Source organism: Myxocyprinus asiaticus, chromosome 9 (genome assembly GCF_019703515.2).
Source record: "Myxocyprinus asiaticus isolate MX2 ecotype Aquarium Trade chromosome 9, UBuf_Myxa_2, whole genome shotgun sequence".
Lineage (NCBI taxonomy): Eukaryota > Metazoa > Chordata > Actinopteri > Cypriniformes > Catostomidae > Myxocyprinus > Myxocyprinus asiaticus.
The window spans coordinates 36,369,116-36,388,054 of record NC_059352.1 but is presented as its reverse complement, the minus strand read 5'-3'; the positions used below and the strand labels follow the sequence as shown (position 1 = coordinate 36,388,054).

Below are 18,939 nucleotides of genomic sequence, written 5' to 3'. Positions count from 1 at the left end.
AAAGCTAGTTACAATAAAATGTGTTAAGTGTAGGTTAGGATACACATTACAAGAGTATGCATGTTAAAAGAGTGTGCAAATAAAATACTCCAGTACAGTGTCAGAACAAAAGCTATCCAGTCCAGATGAGTTTATTGAGATGAAACTACTAATTGCCTCCATTACATATTAAATGCTATGGAACGAGGGGAATGTAATAAGTGAGACTGTTTCTCACTGTGATATACAAACATGAAGATGATGAACATAATAAAGACATGTTGAGATTTACCATGAGTTGTCTGATGCCATCCTGTACTCTCATGTATACATCTCTATTGTCCATTACATAGACCAGCGTGCCTTCTGGTTGCTTCCGAGTTGCAGAAGCAATGGTGCCAAAAGACCTCAAAACAATAACCTAAGGAAATGATAAAAGACTAGATTGAGATCCCAGTAGGTGCTAAGATTAAAGGAATTCATAAACATTTTTCCTTTAGCAATCCTCATAAAAAAGTAAGTCATATGGTTTGGGAGGACATGAGGGTGAGTAAATTGTGACTGAATTTTCATTTTGAGTGAATTATTCCTTTAATATGCCCACAGACAGTTGAGTATTCACACCTTTATCAGAAGACAACTCACCCCAGATGACTGTCCAGGGGGTCCAGGAGGACCAGGTGGCCCAGGAAAACTGATGGCTAAAGGATCAAGACGTTATCATGAATTTTCTAAGCTACATCCTCTTTTTTATATTTTGTTTATGGGACAGGAAAGTGGAGGGAGAGAGAGTGGAAATGAGATCAGGACATGGCACAGGTCCGATTCAAACCTGCATCCTTGTGAGCATAACATCTTTTTTAAATTATGAGCTGTTTAATTTTCTCAAACTATGAGAGTGTCTGTGTGTGGATTACTCACTTTGTGAGGGTCTATATGAACCTGGCAGCACTGATCCTGGGGGTCCAGGTGGACCTGGTGGGCCAGGATTACCTGGACGACCGGCATAACCGATTCCTGGGGCTCCAGGAGGTCCAGGGGGACCTGGAGGTCCCCTTATAGACTCTCCTCTTGGACCCTATTGCAAAATTAAATCCTCTGTCACTATTTACTTTTATTGTATGTAAAAAAAGATGCAATGAATGTGAATGGCAACTGAGGCTGACATTCTGCCTAATGCTGTATCTCCTTTTGTGTTCCACAGAAGAAAAAGTAATGTGGGTTTGGAACAACAAAAAGGTGAGTAAATCATGACTGAATTTTCATTTTTGGGTGAATTATCCTTTTGACATGTAGAAGTCAAATAATTCCACTTTATGCAAAAAGAAGAAACAATTATTAAGTATATACACACTGAGCACTTTTAGGAACACTGTGGTCCTAATAAAGTGCCTAACATGGTCTTCTGCTTTTGTAGCCCATCTGCCTCAAGTGTTGTGCATTCTAAGATGCTATTCTGCTCACTACAATTGTAGAGTGGTTATCTGAGTTACCGTAGCCTTTCTGTCAGCTCGAACCAGTCTGGCCATTCTCCATTGACCTCTCATCAACAAGGCGTTTCCGTCCGCAGACGATGTTTTTTTGTTTTTCGCACCATTTTGAGTAAACGCTAGAGACTGTGGTTTGTGAAAATCCCAGGAGATCGGCAGTTATAGAAATACTTATAGAAATACTCAAACCAGCCCGTCTGGCACCAACAATCATGCCACGGTCGAAATCATTGAGATCAAATTTTTTCCCCATTCTGATGGTTGATCTGAACATTACCTGAAGCTCCTGACCCGTATCTGCATGAATTTATGCACTGCACTGCTGTCACATGATTGGCTTATTAGATAATCGCATGAATAAGTAGGTGTACAGGTGTTCCTAATAAAGTGCTCAGTGAGTGTAGCTGCGACCAGCAATTATGGGACCATGCACATAAGATCCTGTGCAAATAGATTTATTTTCACATTTTGAAACATTTGGTTTAAAAAAAAACCCTTTAGAAGTAACATAATACAAATGCTTACCATACGGATCTATGGGTTGCAATAGACTACCAGTCAGAGGAATAATAACAATAAGAACACTAATAGACAAATAGGGGCTTCTCACCTTTGGTGCTGGGCCTGCTAATTACAAATGTGTGAGGCATAATTTCTTGTTTCATGTCTGTGCTCTCACCGGTGGTCCAGGTCTTCCAGTTGGGCCCTGTCCTGCACCATGAGGAGCACTGTGATAACCTCCTCCCGGTTCTCCCTTCTCTCCTTTAGGACCTTGCTCCCCTTTAATCTCATTCTACAACAAACAGGTGTGGCACATATAAGGTAATATGAGTAAATTTTCTATGTGCGTGCGCACACACACACACACACACACACACACACTCAAAAAGATACTCGTATTTTGGAAACATACCTTTAATGCATAAATGTCAAAGTTGGTAGTGAGACCTACAGCAGACACAACACTGTTTTTCAAATCATGTTCATATTTCACAATTCAAGTTGATATTCATCCCTTAATATTTATTTAACTGCAGTTATAAAAAGGTTTTATTCATAACTCTGGCAAGGTTAGGTATATAAATCATACCTGGCAAGCCAGGGATGCCTGGCGATCCTCTCTCCCCCTTGTCTCCTTTTATAGCTGAGGTAATGGAATTTGAAATAATAGCACTTCTTAGTTATCACAAACAACTATAACTTTAAATTCAGGGATTAACGTATATAAATGGGATCACAGTGGATATGGATGGAAAGGGTGACAAATTAGCTGCATAAACTCACCATAGGGAAACCTTAAACTGTCATAATAACCCTGAGGGTAGAAAACATTTTGTTAAACATTAGAAGCCAGTAACGTATATTTATTTGTATTAAAGGGGTCATGACATGAGGAATCAAATTTTCCTTGATCTTTTGGCAAAAAAAGTGTTCATTGTATTATAAAAACTTATTGTAAGTTTCAGAAGGACCCAGATGCAAAAAGAGCATTTATAGAAACCAAGCTGCCAAAATGACACATTTTCTACTTCCCTAACTTTGTGATGTCACACCATTGAATACATCAATGCATGACTGCCTCCACAGCAAGGCATCAACACCGACTTTTACATCATTGCCTCCTTGGCTCTCCTTGGCCACTGGCGCTCAGTCGGTAAACTGATGAGGAGAGAGCAGGACAGATCCTATTCCTACACACCAAATATTAGTGGTGGTTTACATGGACACCTTCCTGCACCCATCTGCATTAAATGCACTATCATGTACTAGACGTCATCTTAAACTGTTGTCATGAGTGTTGCATTTTTAAGACACCGTGCCAAGTTATAACATTTAAAGTGAGAGTGCCACCGGCGGTTATCAAATCAAATCAAATCACTTTATTGTCACACAGCCATATACACAAGTGCAATGGTGTGTGAAATTCTTGGGTGCAGTTCCGATCAACATAGCAGTCGTGACAGTGATGAGACATATACCAATTTACAATAACATCAAATTAACACAACACAATTTAAACATCTGTTATACATAATTACACTCAACTTAAAACATCACATTAACACAACACAATTTAAGCATCTGTTATACACATAATTACACTCAACTTAAAACATCAAATTAACACAACACAATTTAAACATCTGTTATACATAATTACACAACTTAAAACATCAAATTAACACAACACAATTTAAACATCTGTTATACACATAATTACACTCAACAATATACAAATAATAACATACACTGTACAGTATACAATATGCTGTTTTTTTTTTTTTTTTTTTTTTTTACTATATAGATACTATATAGATACACATTATTCAATAAAAATTAAAACATAAAAATATATAAAAAAGTGTATATATATATATATATATATATATATATATATATATATATATATAGAATGTACAGTATTGTACTGTATTGACATTCAGGCTGTCGGTTAATAGTCAGTTGTTAAGAGAGACATAATATAATAACAGTAATATAATTTATGACAGTCCGGTGTAAGATAAAAGAGTAATAAAGTGCAGGGCTGATGTATTTTGATCGTGGGAGATCAAGAGTTCAGAAGTCTGATTGCTTGGGGGAAGAAGCTATCATGGAGTCGGCTGGTGCGGGTCCTGATGCTGCGATACCGCCTACCTGATGGTAGCAGTGAGAACAGCCCATGGCTCGGGTGGCTGGAGTCTCTGATGATCCTCCGAGCTTTTTTCACACACTGCCTTGTATATATTTCCTGGAGGGAGGGAAGCTCACCTCCGATGATGTGTTTGGCAGTTCGCACCACCCTTTGCAGTGCTTTGCGGTTGTGGGCGGTGCTATTGCCGTACCAGGTGGAGATACAGCCAGTCAGGATGCTCTCCACAGTGCAGGTGTAGAACCGTGTGAGGATGTGGCGGTTCATTCCAAACTTCCTCTCAGGAAGAAGAGGCGCTGATGAGCCTTCTTCACAACGACTTCAGTGTGGACGGACCATGTGAGTTCCTCAGTGATGTGGACACCCAGGAACTTGAAGCTGCTGACTCTCTCCACTGGTGCTCCATTGATGGTGATTGGACTGTGTTCTCTGTCTTTTCTTCTGAAGTCCACCACAAGCTCCTTTGTCTTACTGACGTTGAGGGAGAGGTTGTGCTCCTGACACCAGTGTCAGGGTTATGCACGTGACGTTAATATATCAACTTCCATTAAAAGACCATACGAAAACGTTAAATAAATTCCTGAAATAATGTAATTTAATGAGTTTAGTAAAGTATTAGATCATTAGTAACTGTGTTGTGGATTCTTCATCCTAGGGATGTATTTATTTTCTGTTTTGGAGACTTCTTGATTTTGCGCTACACAGCGCATTGTAATGGCAACTACATATTCACGACGTGAGATACGCATTTAGCATGCAACTCAAGCCAAGCGCACACCTAACGACTCAACATAGTGTTTTGTATTCTATTGTGTTAATGTGCTATGATCCTAAAACTCCTTCACAAACTCACGCACAGGAGAATTTATTCGTGAGAACATGTCAACCAACAACATGAAAGAAAGGGCTTGCGCCGTTTATGAGCTCTTTCTAAAAGTCAAGTTTCATTGTGCATTCGCTACATTGCAGATTTAAGTACTAATATACTTTATTTTGTTGATATTGCTGTGTAACGAGGAGGAGGGCGTGGCCGAGCCGTGATGGAGCACGGCCGGCGCTGAATCAGCTGATCAGCTTGAGAGTGAGATAAGGGGCAGACAGAGACGCCGGTTCGAGATAGAGATACGCACGTGGCCGTGTTGCATGTGTGTCTGTTTATGTTTGTTTTATATTGAGTTTCTTATTAAACTTTATGTTTACTGTTCAGCCATTTCCCGCCGCCTCCTTGCCCATCCTGAACCTGTTATATGCTGATTAACTTAACTAAACTTAACTCGGTTGTACTTCCAGGCACTGTTCTTGCGGCGAGCTGGCAGGGCTGTGTGGCGTCCCACGTGTAACGTATTTTATTGTGATTTCGTGTTTTTGTTTTGTTTGATGTCTTGTTTTGTTTCTGTCTTATTTGAGCTTTTTTATTTTTTAACATTTTAACGTTTGGCAGCATGTAATTTGGCAGGCATAAAGATGTTTAATCTTCAACGATTTATGACACTGCTGTTATTCCTGGGAGGAACGGTGTGTATTGCATGCATTACTCAGCAACAAGGACAAATGGATACTTCAGTGCTCACTAGGGAGTTTATCCTAAGTCTGCACTCAGCTGCTGGTTCCATTGACCATAAGTGGGACATTCCTGTGGAATTACTACAAAATCCCAATAGAACTGAGGGAATACAGCAGAATCTCAACAAAGCTGGGTTTCCAAGGAAAATCAGGAGGAAACGGGGCAAGTGTGGAGGAGTGAGGCGAAGATTGAAAGTGAACCAAAGATTTACCCTGCTGCCCAATATTTTATTGGGTAATGTCTGCTTATTTTGCAATAAGTTGGATGAGTTGCAAGCAAATGTGACTCTTTTACATGAATACAGGTATGCTCATATGATTGTGTTGACTGAAACATGGTCGGATAACTTTGAGGATGAAAATAGTTACGAATAAGAGGATTTATGGGTTGCTTTGAATGTACTGATTGGGATGTGTTCCTGAGTAAAAGCTCAGACTTGAATGAGCAGGTACTTGTGTCAGATTGTCACCTTTTCTGCCCACTAAAAACCTATCTGTGTTTCTTAATAACAAACCTTGGGAGACAAAAGTACTAAAGAACATTCTTAACATGAAAAAAAGTGTATTCTTATCAGGGACCAGTGAAGAGAAGAAACAGATAAATAAGTTGGTTAAAAGGGCAATTAGACATGCAAAGATTAATTATAAAAACAAAATAGAGGGAAAGTTTGTCCAGGGAAATCTCAGGGCAGCTTGGCAAGGAATAAAGAATATGGCAGCTATAAATACATTGAAACAGCATCGAGGGACAAATGAAGTTATATCCATCTGATGTGACTAATCAGCTGAAGGCCACAACACTCAATAAAGCCCCAGGACCGGATGGTATCTGTAGTAGAACTCTAATTCACCGTGTGGAGCAGCTCAGTGTGGTGTTCCACTCATTGTTTCAGGCTTCATTGGACCAGGGTATAGTTCCTCACCTGTGGAAAACTTCTGTTATAGTTCCTATCCCAGAGAAGGAGAAATCTCATTAATTTAGCGACTACCAGCCTATTGCATTAACTTCATTATTCATGAAAGCCCTAGAGAGGGAAGTCAAGGTACAGCTTATGAAAGTCATTAAATGGACCCATTACAGTTCGCATATTGCTCCAAAAGAAGCATGGATGATGCAAAACTGTTTTTGATGCACACTGTACATCAACACCTGGAAATTGGGGGTGCATTTGCCAGACTAATTTTTGTTGATTTTTCGTCAGCATTTACTACATTGCAGCCCATTATTCTAGCAAAGAAACTTGTCAACAAGTTTAATGTCAATCACAGGCTTGTTGTTTTTTTCTTCTTTCAATTAACATTTTTATTGATTCATAAACATATAACAAAATAAAAAACACAACATATATACATCAACATTTAACATTTAGGGTTCAGCCATATGCTTGAGGCAACATTTAAATAAATGTCTGAATTAAACATTCTGGACACTTTTGTCCATACCGAGTGCAAATGCGTGATAACGGGGTGTAACTTAACTTCTCTGATTAGTTTGATAGAAAGGCTTTGCAATGGCAAAATAGGGGGCAAGAACTTCCTGTTCAATACAAAACCAAGGAGGGACTCTCTCAGGTGGAAGCGATCAATGAGCCAAATGTCTGAGACCGAATGCCCACCTTTGTCAATCGGCCTATGTAACTTATTAAAATGTCATCTAGGATGCTTACCATTCCAAATAAAGGACTTCGCTATGCTATCAAATTGCTTGAAGTAAGAGAGGGGGACATCTACAGGGAGAGATTGTAACAGATAGTTAAATTTTGGAATACAAGTCATTTTAATAACATAAACCTTCCCAATCATAGAAAAATGTAATGAAGCCCACCTGCCCACATCGCTCGAAAACCTTTTATTAAAGGGTCAAAATTAACTCTAACTAAATCACACAAATTTGCTGGGAATAAAATGCCCAAATACTTAATGCCCTGTTTGGACCACTGGAAGGCACCTGGCTGGAAAGCCGTTACTGGGCAGTACGCCGTCAGAGCCGAAGCTTTGGATTTAGACCAATTTACTCTGTATCCCGAGAACTTAGAAAAGGAATTAATAATTCTGTGGAGGCAAGGCATAGATCTAATGGGGTTGGAGACGAATAATAAAATATCATCTGCGTAAAGCAAAAGCTTATGTGCCACACCTCCCGCCACCACCCCTGGAAAATCATCTTCCCTTCTTAACGCGGTTGAACAGAACAATAATGGGGAAAGAGGGCAACCCTGCCGGGTGCCCCTATCCAGAGTAAAATAATCTGAAATTAATCAATTTGTTTGTACCACTGCTACCGGGTGTCTATAAAGTAACTTAATCCAACCAATAAAAGTATTCCCTAACCCATACTTTTCCAAAATCTTAAAAAGATAATCCCATTCTACCATATCAAACACCTTTTCGGTGTCAATTGAGATGGCAGAGACCGGAGTCTGATCATTCGCCACTGACCACATGATATTGATGAAACGCCTAATATTATCAGAAGAGCTACGGCCCAGAATATACCCTACCTGATGTATATGTAGAAGAGATGTCATAATTTAATCGGTTAGCCCAAATTTTTGACAATATTTTAACGTCTAGCTGGATCAGGGAAACTGGACGGTAACTCTTACACTCGCTTGGATCTTTGTCCTTTTAAAGAATCAGACTGATCTGGGCTTGCGTCATGGTTGGCGGAAGCTTTCCATTCTTTAATGATTCCGTATAAACTTCTAGCAAAAGTGGAGCCAATTCTGTAGCATAAGATCTAAAAAACTCAGTGGCAAAGCCATCTGGCTCCAGGCACTTGCTTGTAGGCAAGGCCTTAATTACCTCGGCAAGCTCCTCCAAGGTTATTTCAGAATCAAGAGAGTTGTTTTGCTCATTCGTCAGTTTAGGGACTTCTAATGGTTCCAGAGTTTCTAATATCTTCATTAGCAGATGAAGACGTGGAACTATAGAGATCAAATAGAATTCTTTAAAAGCATTATTAAAATCAATGGCTGAGGTAAATATTTCACCACCAGCAGATTTCACTGAGGGAATGGCAGAAAAAGACTCTCTCTGTTTAATATATCTAGCCAGAGGTTTTCCTGCTTTGTCCCCCGACTCAAAGTCTGACTGTCTTGCTCTGAATAGCCAAAATTCCACTTTCTGTGACAAAATAGTATTATATCTGTATTTCAATCGGGTCAGTTCTCTGAGGCCATCAGACGACATTTGGCACTTCAGATCTGCCTCGGCACTTTTAATATTCCATTCCAACTACCTATTTTTTGGTGAATGAGGCATACTGTATGATCCGGACCCTAAGAACTGCTTTATATGCCTCCCATGCCATGCCCACAGAGGACACTGTGGACCAGTTGGAATTCAGGATTTTGCAAAAGGGATACATTAAAGCACCAACTATATGATTTTCTTTTCTCCATATGTGGCAACACTCACCAGGGCGTGATCTGAGACTAAAATGTTTCCAATTGAGCAGTCAACAACAGATGAAATGAGGGACTTAGATATATAAAAAAAAATCTATTCTAGATTAAATCTTATGGACTGATGAAAAAATGTATAATATGTAAGACCAAGATTTTTACACATCCTGTGAAGCGTCAATGTTGCTCTAGGGGACTTGCACACTTCACTATGATCAAGGACTGAGTCCATCAAAGACTAAAGTCTCCTCCCAATATTATATCATGAGGGGTGCCAGCGGCTTGCAACATCCCTTCCAGATCTATAAAAAAGCCCTGATAATCAACATTAGGCGTGTAAATATTAGCCATAATAAGACATGAATTTCTGCTAAAACAATGACTCTTCCTGATTTATCTTTAATCTGTTTGAGACATTTTAATTGTAGATGCTTACTAATCAGTGTAATGACTCCCCTGCTCTTACTTGAGCCAGCATTAAAGAAAACAAGTCCACCCCATATCTTCCCAAATTTTTCAGCTTCCTGTGGGGAAAGATGCGTTTCCTGAAGAAACACTATATCATATTTCTTACACTTAAGAAGAGAAATAACCTTCCTTCTTTTTATGGGGTGCCCCAACCCATTCACATAACATGTGGAGAGAAACAATCCGCTCATATTAACATTTGACATTTTGACATATGAGAAAAAATAGATTTTGTGTCAAAAACAAAATTATAAAGACCACATTCCAATATTAGTGCAACAATCAAACCACGAACTTCCCCAAGAACCAAACAAACAGAAAGAAGAAAAATGTGTGCATTAACCCCGCACACGACAGCGGCAACTGGCATCCATCCCTCTAAACTCAAACAGTCCATGTACGCCTACAAGAGCCCCCGCGACAACCTTGCCATTGGATTGCTCAAGTCCGGTGTTTCTATACAAAGTTTGTGATACAGAGTTACACAGCAACAGATAATCTATAAAACAAACTCCATCCAATAGGCGGAATAAACACAAAGAATATGTAGATTAATACACATAACTGTCCCGAAGGTGTGTTATTCCACAAAACAAACTCCAGGGACAGTCAAACAAATGTTCAGTGAGCCAGCCCATTGGCTGCTACATGAGTGCAACAAATGACCTAATCACTCCAATGTCTTACAAGAAATACTCCACAAAACAAACTCCAGCCAATAGGAGGCATAAGCACAAAGAATGTGCAGATTCATCCACTCAACAGTCCCGAAGGATTGTTACTCCACAAAACAAAATCTCCAGCCACTTGGCGGAACCAGCACAAAAAGAATAAAAAAAGGCACTCAGTTCCTCGAACAGTCAAGTAAATGTTCGGTGAGTCTGTCCATTTGGCTGCAACATAAGTACCACAAAATAACATACTCACTCCATTGACTTTATGAAGGACATCGCTTGTTGGGGATATGTAAATGTTTTGCGGCCATCCTTAACATCTATTCTCAATTTGGCCGGGAACATCAGTGCAAAAGTGACCTTCCATTGATGTAAGAGTGTAACAGCTCACAAACAGAACGGAAGGAGAACACAGGGGAGCAGGTTTTTCCAGGCTCAGGTAGGACTTTTAATCGGCCACTTCAATGCTTTACAACTTCACAAACTCATCAGCTTCACAGGCATGTAGACTTAAATTCATTAGCTTCACAGGCACATAGTAACTTAAACACATCAGCTTCACAAACATAACAGATTAAACGTAGCAGCTTCAGGAGCATCGTGGCCTTCCTTGTGCCAGACTCTCTCTCTCTCTTTGCTGGTGGCATGGCTGCTTATATGCTGCTCTCCCTGTGCTCACTGGAATAAGAGACAAGTGTTTCACATAATCTGGCTCAGGTGCAAGCGCCCTTAACGCATTCTCTCTCTCCGGACGGAAGCTTGACCATGCCCCCGCTACCACAAAGAGTTTCTTGCATTCCTTGAATTGATCACATTTCTCTCGTCAAATTCACAAAGTTTGGGAACAAGAAAATGCTGTGGTTCTTCCAAAAAAGCCTTCCTTTACTCCTCGCCTCACACAACACGAGATCTTTATTGGGTGATCTCAGAAATTTGGTCAGAATTGATCGGGGCCTGTCTCCCTCAGCCGATCGCCGAGCCAGAACCCTGTGAGCTAGCTTGATTTCCAGCTTATGGCCTGTTATGTCAAGCAGATTCTGAAAAAGCCTGTCCAGGAATTTCACCATATCCTGACCTTCTTCGGCTTCAGGAATTCCGATGATTCGGACGTTATTTCACCGGTTGCGGTTCTCCAAGTCCTCCAATTTCTCCCAGATGCGCTCCAAATCCACCTTGGTCGCTGGCGGATTAGCAGCTAATTCTCTCTCCGATGACTCCAGATTATCGATCCGTTTCTCGACATCCTTCACTCTTGTGGCCACCTAAGTGAATTTCGTCCCCATGGCAGTGATCAATCGATGTATTACAGCAAGATCCTCCAAGTCAGCAATGACCTTCGTCAGCACTGCCGACATGTTCAACAATTCTCGCTGAATTACTCTCACTTCTCCAGCCAAATCGGCTCCCGGGCTTGCGGCCTGTTGCTCAGGGGCATCAGCTTGAGCACATAAGTGTCTTTTAATGTCTCTAGAGCCTGAGGATTTTGAATTCTTTGACATATTGTCTTCCTAGAACAGTTATGGAACAGGGTGTATCAAATCTCACCGGTTTATGACATAAAAAGTATTAAAACTAGCAAAGTGCGCAGAGCTCGCCGTTCACACGTCCGAACCTTGCATAGCGTCACGTGACTCCCCCGACTTTACAGCAAGTTTTAAGGAAGGCTTGGAGTATTATGGGAGATGACACACATCCTTTGCATCCCCATTTTGAGTTATTGTTATTAGGGTATTTTGTGATATTTACAAAGGGTTTCATTTTTATTTTGTGTTCAATGAAGCACTTTTTAAATTTGATCCACAATAAACATTTAATTTGCATGCACCACCTCCCCACACTCCAACCACCATACAACACAGTTCACTAGTGGTGATTGGCCCTTAACAACTGCAGTGGAAAAAAAATGCCATGCAACAGCCCTACCCCCTATCTGTTCCAGTCTGCTGCACTGCATCTTGCTGTGTTGAATACAAGAACACATCCTGGATGTGTTATACACTCTTTCTTGTGCCCATTTGTGCTATTTTGTAATTGTTGTTCTAGGTAAATATGCACTAGATGGAAGTCTTCAACCACTGGGATGTGTCTCACTCGATCAGAGTCACATTTTTCAGAAGCTGTGTCAAGTCAAAACAATTTAATCTTTTAAAAATGTGCCTCCTTCTGCTTCATTCCTCTGTGCTGCCTCTGAATGAAAAAACCGCACCCTGTGTAACAAAGAGTGGCAATTGCTTTAAGACTACCCAGGAAGCACGGCTTCCCCTAAAATTTCATAAGAAATGTGGCAATGATGAGTTTAATATACAGTGCATGGCCAAAAGTTTGTGGACACCCGAACACCAGCATTCATATGTGCTTGTTGAACATTTCATCTCAAATCCCACTCTTTGCTTCTATAACAGTTCTTCAGGAAAGGCTTTCCAATTTATGTTTGAATATTTATCTGCATGGATTGGGTCCCATTCAGACACAAGAGCATCAGTGAGGTCACAAATGTTGGATGATGGACCCTGGCTCAAAGTTGGTGTCCAATTCATCCCAAAGTGTTCAGTGGGGTTCAGGTCTGTCAAGTTGTGCAGGCCAGTCAAGTTCATCCATACCAGACTCAGTACATTATTTTTTTATGCACCTTGCTTTGTGCAAAGGGGCATTATCATGATGGAACAGAAAAGGACCCTCCCCAAACTGCTACAACAAAGTTGGAAGCACACAATTCTGTAGAATACCACTGTATGCTGTAGCATTAAGATTTGTCTTAACTGGACTTAATGAAATAGCCGAACATGTTAATTAAAAGGGGGTATAGCCATAAAGTGTATGTACAAATTATCTATATAATTTACATATCACTATTTGTGAATTTCAATATTTTAGCTGATAAGTGTTGAATATCAAACATCACTATTGCACTGTTTGTTCAAGTAATGCACTCCGCTTTTTTCAAAATGAATATGTCCATAGAAGTCTGTCGAAGCACGGCCCATAGAGTCCCACTGAAGTCGTGCTTCAATGCAAGTCTATGGCAGACACTGCTCCCATTCAAATCAAGGAGCAAAAGATCAAAGTTTGTTGAAGGAGAGGCTCTAAACGCGTAATTTTGGGTCCCGCCTGGAAGCCGTGCTTCTCTGGTCGCCTACAGGAGATTTTTGAGCACTATTTGCATTGGATCTGTATCTGATTGCCTATTGGACATTGGGCTTTCAATCAATGAATTTGTATTTGCCTGCAAGCCCGGCTTCTCTATATGAATTACATTTACATTTATTAATTTAGTAGACGCTTTATCCAAAGCGACTTACAAATGAGGAGTACAATAGAAGTGATTCATCCTGAGGAGGCAGTAATAACAGAAGTACTGTAATACAAAGTTTCAAATTTCTTAGAGGTTCAAATAGAGAGGAAGGTGAGAAACAGTGTTGAAATTATTTTATTTTTTATTTTATTTTATTTTTTTTAGTAGAGAAGATGTTTTTGCATTAGTAAGATTGAGTTGAGTGCTCGCGAAGAGATGCGTCTTTAGATGTTTCTTGAAGGTGGCTAGAGAATCAGCTGCTCGGGTGGGGTTTGGAAGGACATTCCACCAGCTAGGAACATATGAAATAAAGGTCCAGGAAAGTGATTTGTGCCTCTGTGAGATGGTACATTGAGATGCCGCTCACCCGCTGTTCTTAAGCTTCTGGAGAGCACACAGACATGAAGTAGCAAGTGTAGATAGGGGGTAGTGGAGCCAGTGGTTGTTCTGTAGGCAAGCAACAATGCCTTGAATTTGATACGAGCAACCATTGGCAACCAGTTCAGCTTGATGAAAAGAGGTGTGACGTGCACTCTCTTGGGCTCATTAAAGACCAATCGTGTCGCTGTGTTCTGGATGCAGAGGTTTGACTGTACATGCAGGAAGTCCTGCCAGAAGAGCAAACAGTAGTCCAGTTTAGATATAACAAGAGACTGGACAAGGAGTTGTGTAGCATGCTTTGATAGGAAGGGTCTGATCTTCCTAATGTTATACAGCGCAAATCTGCATGATCGGGCTGTTCTTGCAATGTGGTCTGTGAAGTTCAACTGATTGTCAAACATAACCTAGAGATTTCTGGCTGTCCTGGGTGGTGTAATTGTTGATGAGTCTAGTGCAGAGATGCCCAAACTCTGCACAAGAGCTTTGATTTGGCCCGCCTTGACGTATATGACGAGTGAAAAAAAAGATGCTATTGACACAGCTTTTCATTACATTACTTTAGCAGATTGCAGAGTCCTGTTTTTTTTTTTTTTTTTTTTTGTATAATGAAATCATAAAGGAGGGGAACCAGGGCAACTTTAATTTTTTAATATAATACAGTTTGCAGAGCCTGAAATTTGGCTAATAATTCCCGCAATTTCCACGTTCATAATGTGGGAATTTCACGCACACTTTTATTCACTTTACAGTGTAGCTGCGAATTAGTAAACCAATAGATACAGATGAACAAATCAAATCAATAAACTTGTTTTTGTATTAAACTGTAATTCAAAAAGCTGCACGAGCAAATTCACTCTGTTTCTCAGTTTCTCTCTCGTGCAGCTGTCAGCAGCGTCAGAAGTGTAAAAGTGCTTTGTCGCATAGTTACTGAACTTAAGATGTTACAGATAAACCTTTCTAAACCTGTTAATTTGACATGCAAATGGCATTATACAACATCTCTGTAAGCGAGCGATGCGATAAAACTATATCGTTCCTGTTTATAATTAACAAAGCTGTTAACATTGCAAGCGCGTGTGCCTTTTCATATCTGGGCACTCCCTCGTTATATCATAATGCAGCCCATTTGCAATAAAGGCAGAAATAGCAAAAATGCTTTGCGTAATGTGCCAGCTGCATGGTGAAGAGAGATGCATAAACACGTGGTACATCTCTCATCTCCATCTCTAGTTTCATCCAGGGTCGGAATTTAACGGAGGCTCGGGGCAAAAAAAAAAACAAAAAACCCTGCAATCTAATATAGTTCTAAATTAATATATCCATCGTGTTCTTCATTTGAATTTTCGCTGAACATTATTTGTTTCTTGCCGTCCGTTGTGCAGATGTTGCCAAGTCAGTGGCGGATGCTCGCGCCATAAACACACACAGACGGGCACTCCACTTCTCACGCTCGGCATCAGTTCGATGTCATGCTCCCACGCTAAAATGATCAAATGCTACAATGTAGTTAATAATAATATTGACAAAAATAATATCTGGATGTGTTAAATGGCCTTGATATCATAATATGTTATTAATGATACAATAATAATTTTACAGAACATTAACCACTTTTGGTGTATGAATCATATCTCTGATGTTCATTGTTAAATGTTTAATTTTGCATTGTTTTATTCAGTTGGCATTAAGGAGTTGCTAAGTTTTTTTTATAAGCTCCTCATTCCAAATCTGGAGAAATGCTGTCTACTCCTCTGTGTCGGTGCATTTGTTTTGTTGGCTGTTAATTTAGTAGCCATAATATTTGGAAATATGTGATTGAGAATTTTTTTTTTTCAGTTACAATGCACATTATGCAATGTAGAGATTATGCAATTTTGTAATTACTAAAACATGACATTTTAAAATTGAATTAATTGTTTAAATTATTTGGCATAAGGCTAGAAAAAATTACCTTTTTAAAGGTAAAAATATTTCACATTTGTGTAGTAGTTTGAGCAGTAGTTGGGAGCAATATTGCAGATACCAAAAACAGTAGTTTGTGTTTCCCCATTTTTAATAAGTGCCAGACGGCGCTGGTAAACTAAAATGGAAGATGTGGGAAGTCACTGCAGTGAAGACCAGCATATCTGCCTTAGCCCCCTTCGAAGCATCCTCTGAATGCAACCTTTTATGGGTTCAGCACATTTCACGTGTATTGTTTCTGAACCGGTCACAATATGATGCAGGCTTTACAAAGGAACTGTTAGTGGAAGATGGGGCAAAAAAAGACTGGGTTAAAAACTGTTTTGGACCCAACATCAAACCCGTAAGTAACCAGTTTCAATCATTAATGTTTCTGTTAATGACAGTTTAAAATGTATGGCTTTGAGTGCAGCATTTGCTATCTGGGCTTGCAGACTGATCTCACAGTGAAATCGGGAAAAAGTAGGTTGGCTTTAGCTAAAATCGGTCCGTACTTACCGAAATTCTAAACACTGCCCCCCATGGCCAAAGCAGTAGACCTTGTTGGGCGTATGGGCACGTGGGGGCATTTTCTTGGTGTAATGTCCACAGTGGGGCGCCAGAAGCGAGTTGTGAAGCAAGTTTTTTTTCTTTTTTTTTTCTCTCCTCTCCTTTTCTCTCCAATTTGGAATGCCCAATTCCCAATGCACTCTAAGTCCTCGTGGTGGTGTAGTGACTCGCCTCAATCTGGGTAGCGGAGGACTAATCTCAGTTGCCTCCGCATCTGAGACCGTTAATCCACGCATCTTATCACGTGGCTTGTTGAGCGTGTTACCACGGAGACCTAGCGTGTGCGGAGGCTTCACGCTATTCTCCGTGGTATCCGCACACAACTCATCACGCGCCCCACCGAGAGCGAGAACCACATTATGGTGACCACGAGGAGGTTAACCCAACACGACTCTACCCACCCTAGCAACCGGGTCAATTAGTTGCTTAGGAAGCCTGACTGGAGTCACTCAGCACTTCCTAGATTCAAACTTGCGACTCCAGGTGTGGTAGTCAGCGTCCTTACTTGCTGACCTACCCAGGCCCCAAGCAAGTTGTTTTTTAGCGGAACAGACTGTAATATATTGCAGACGGATGTTTATTTTATAAACTGTACCCTTAACCCAAATCTAACCATCAATGAAGTAAAAATGTAATGTTAGTGAGAAAAATGTAACCTCCGAATCATACTTGTCACTGATTATGCGAAGGCGATTACTTCCTGGTTTTAATGCAGGATCCGAACCCGGGTCTCCCACGCTGCCAATGCAGCGAGTTTCTGGTCACGCCACAAGGGAAGGTAAACATGATGGAGCCCTTGTGAAAATGTCTAATAGGAGATGGCTCTTGTCAGAGAGTTGGGATACTGTGGCCGATCCTAGGGTTGTCACATTCTGGGCTGGACAGTCCCTTCTGTCTGTCTTGTGTGTGTCTGTGTTTCCCTCTCTTTCCCTCTTGTGTTTTGCAGGTGCCACGTGGAGAATGTCAGCTCTGTTGCCAGGATGACTGATTGTTTCTCCACCCAGCTCGTCACCAGCGGCAACTGCCTCCTTGGCAACTGCCTACCAGCTCCTATATATTCTCTCCTTTGTCTTTGTTGGATTTTTTTACTGTGTTGCAATTCTGTCAGTGTGTTCTGGTCTGTTCCCTGTTTCCTTTTGGGACTTTGTTGACCACCTTTACGAGTGCAGGGAGTCTGCACTCCCATCCCGGGAGGGATTTCCCCTGGCAGACCATACCATCATCCCACCCTCAACAAGCCCAATCCCCAGTCCTCTTATGATCCGTAAACGGAGGAGGAAGTACGGGGTCAGCTGCAGCCCCCCTGCTCAAGGTCGCTGCTGACCGCCAGGAGGCAGAGGATGCCGCTGCTGACCACCAGGAGGTGGAGGAGGCTGCTGCTGACCACCACTGACCGATGCAGTGATTCCGACCGTCCAGAGGAGGAGGAGAAGGAAGCAGAGTAAGGCCAGCGCTCCCGACCACAGCAGTCACCACACAGCCTGTCCAGTTACCCGTGGTCATCGAGTCTGTCCAGTTTCCTGAGGCTGTTGATGAGCCTGTCCTGTTCTCTGTGGCCATCAACGAGCCTGTCCTGTTCCCTGTGGCCGTCGACAAGCCTGTCCAGTTCCCTGTGGTCATCGAGTCTGTTCAGTTCCCTGAGACCGTTGACGAGCCTGTCCTGTTCCCTGTGGCTGTCGACAAGCCTGTCCAGTTTCCTGTGGTCATCAAGTCTGTCCAGTTCCCTGAGACCGTTGACGAGCCTGTCCTGTTCCCTGTGGCTGTCTATGAGCCTGTCCAGTTCCCTGTAGTCATTGAGTCTATCCATTTCCCTGAGGCTGTCAACGAGCCTGTCCTTTTCCCTGTGGTCATCGACGAGTCCGTCCAGTTCCCTGTGGCTGTCGACGAGCCTGTCCAGTTCCCAGTGGCTGTCGACTAGCTGTCCATTCCATAGCAGCCATCGACCAGCTCTTTGCTCAGTCCAGTGGCCAGCACCTGTTAGACACAAACCACAAGTCTGTTGCTCAGCCCAGTAACCAGCATCTGTTAGTTCTCCACCCAGCTCGTCACCAGCGGCACATGCCTCTAATTACCAGCTCCTATATATTCTCTCCTTTGTTGTTCTGTCTTTGTTGGAGTTTTTGCTGTGTTGCAACTCAGCGTGTTCTGGTCTGTTCCCTGTTTCCTGTCTCCAGATTCAGTCAGTCTAGTTTCTGTTTTGTTTTCGGTACTGAAACCGTAAACAACATGCCGATTTCCTGAGATCATGTTGGGGCTTGAGTAAACAGTTGGAAACATTCAGTAGAAACAGTGTTTTGCCATCTTTGTTCTTGTAGTTATTTTGTGTCAAATGTGCATTATGTGTAAACACTGATATAATTTTTGTGGTTGTGGAGCTGGCTTATTTACTTCCAATTGAGTTTCAAACATATATGGATGTATTTGAGGGGTTGCACCGGTTACAATTCAGTGTTCACATTTATGTATTGTGGGGTCATAAATGGTTGTTTGCTATGCAAAGATATTAGCCAGTAATAACATTTAA

At 41.3% G+C, this 18,939-nt stretch overlaps 1 protein-coding gene across 1 annotated transcript in view; it reads right to left on the bottom strand.

The window, feature by feature from the left end:
* The window catches only part of LOC127445679 (collagen alpha-1(XVIII) chain-like), a 161,508-nt gene that overhangs the window by 7,812 nt on the left and 134,757 nt on the right, over positions 1 to 18,939 (bottom strand). The window contains exons 28-34 of the mRNA XM_051705904.1: positions 2,754 to 2,784; positions 2,560 to 2,613; positions 2,383 to 2,417; positions 2,149 to 2,262; positions 901 to 1,057; positions 625 to 680; positions 272 to 400 (exon numbers count right to left, since the gene is read on the bottom strand). Of these exons, the coding sequence (XP_051561864.1) occupies positions 272 to 400; positions 625 to 680; positions 901 to 1,057; positions 2,149 to 2,262; positions 2,383 to 2,417; positions 2,560 to 2,613; positions 2,754 to 2,784 (576 nt within the window). The remainder of the gene's footprint in view (positions 1 to 271; positions 401 to 624; positions 681 to 900; positions 1,058 to 2,148; positions 2,263 to 2,382; positions 2,418 to 2,559; positions 2,614 to 2,753; positions 2,785 to 18,939) is intronic.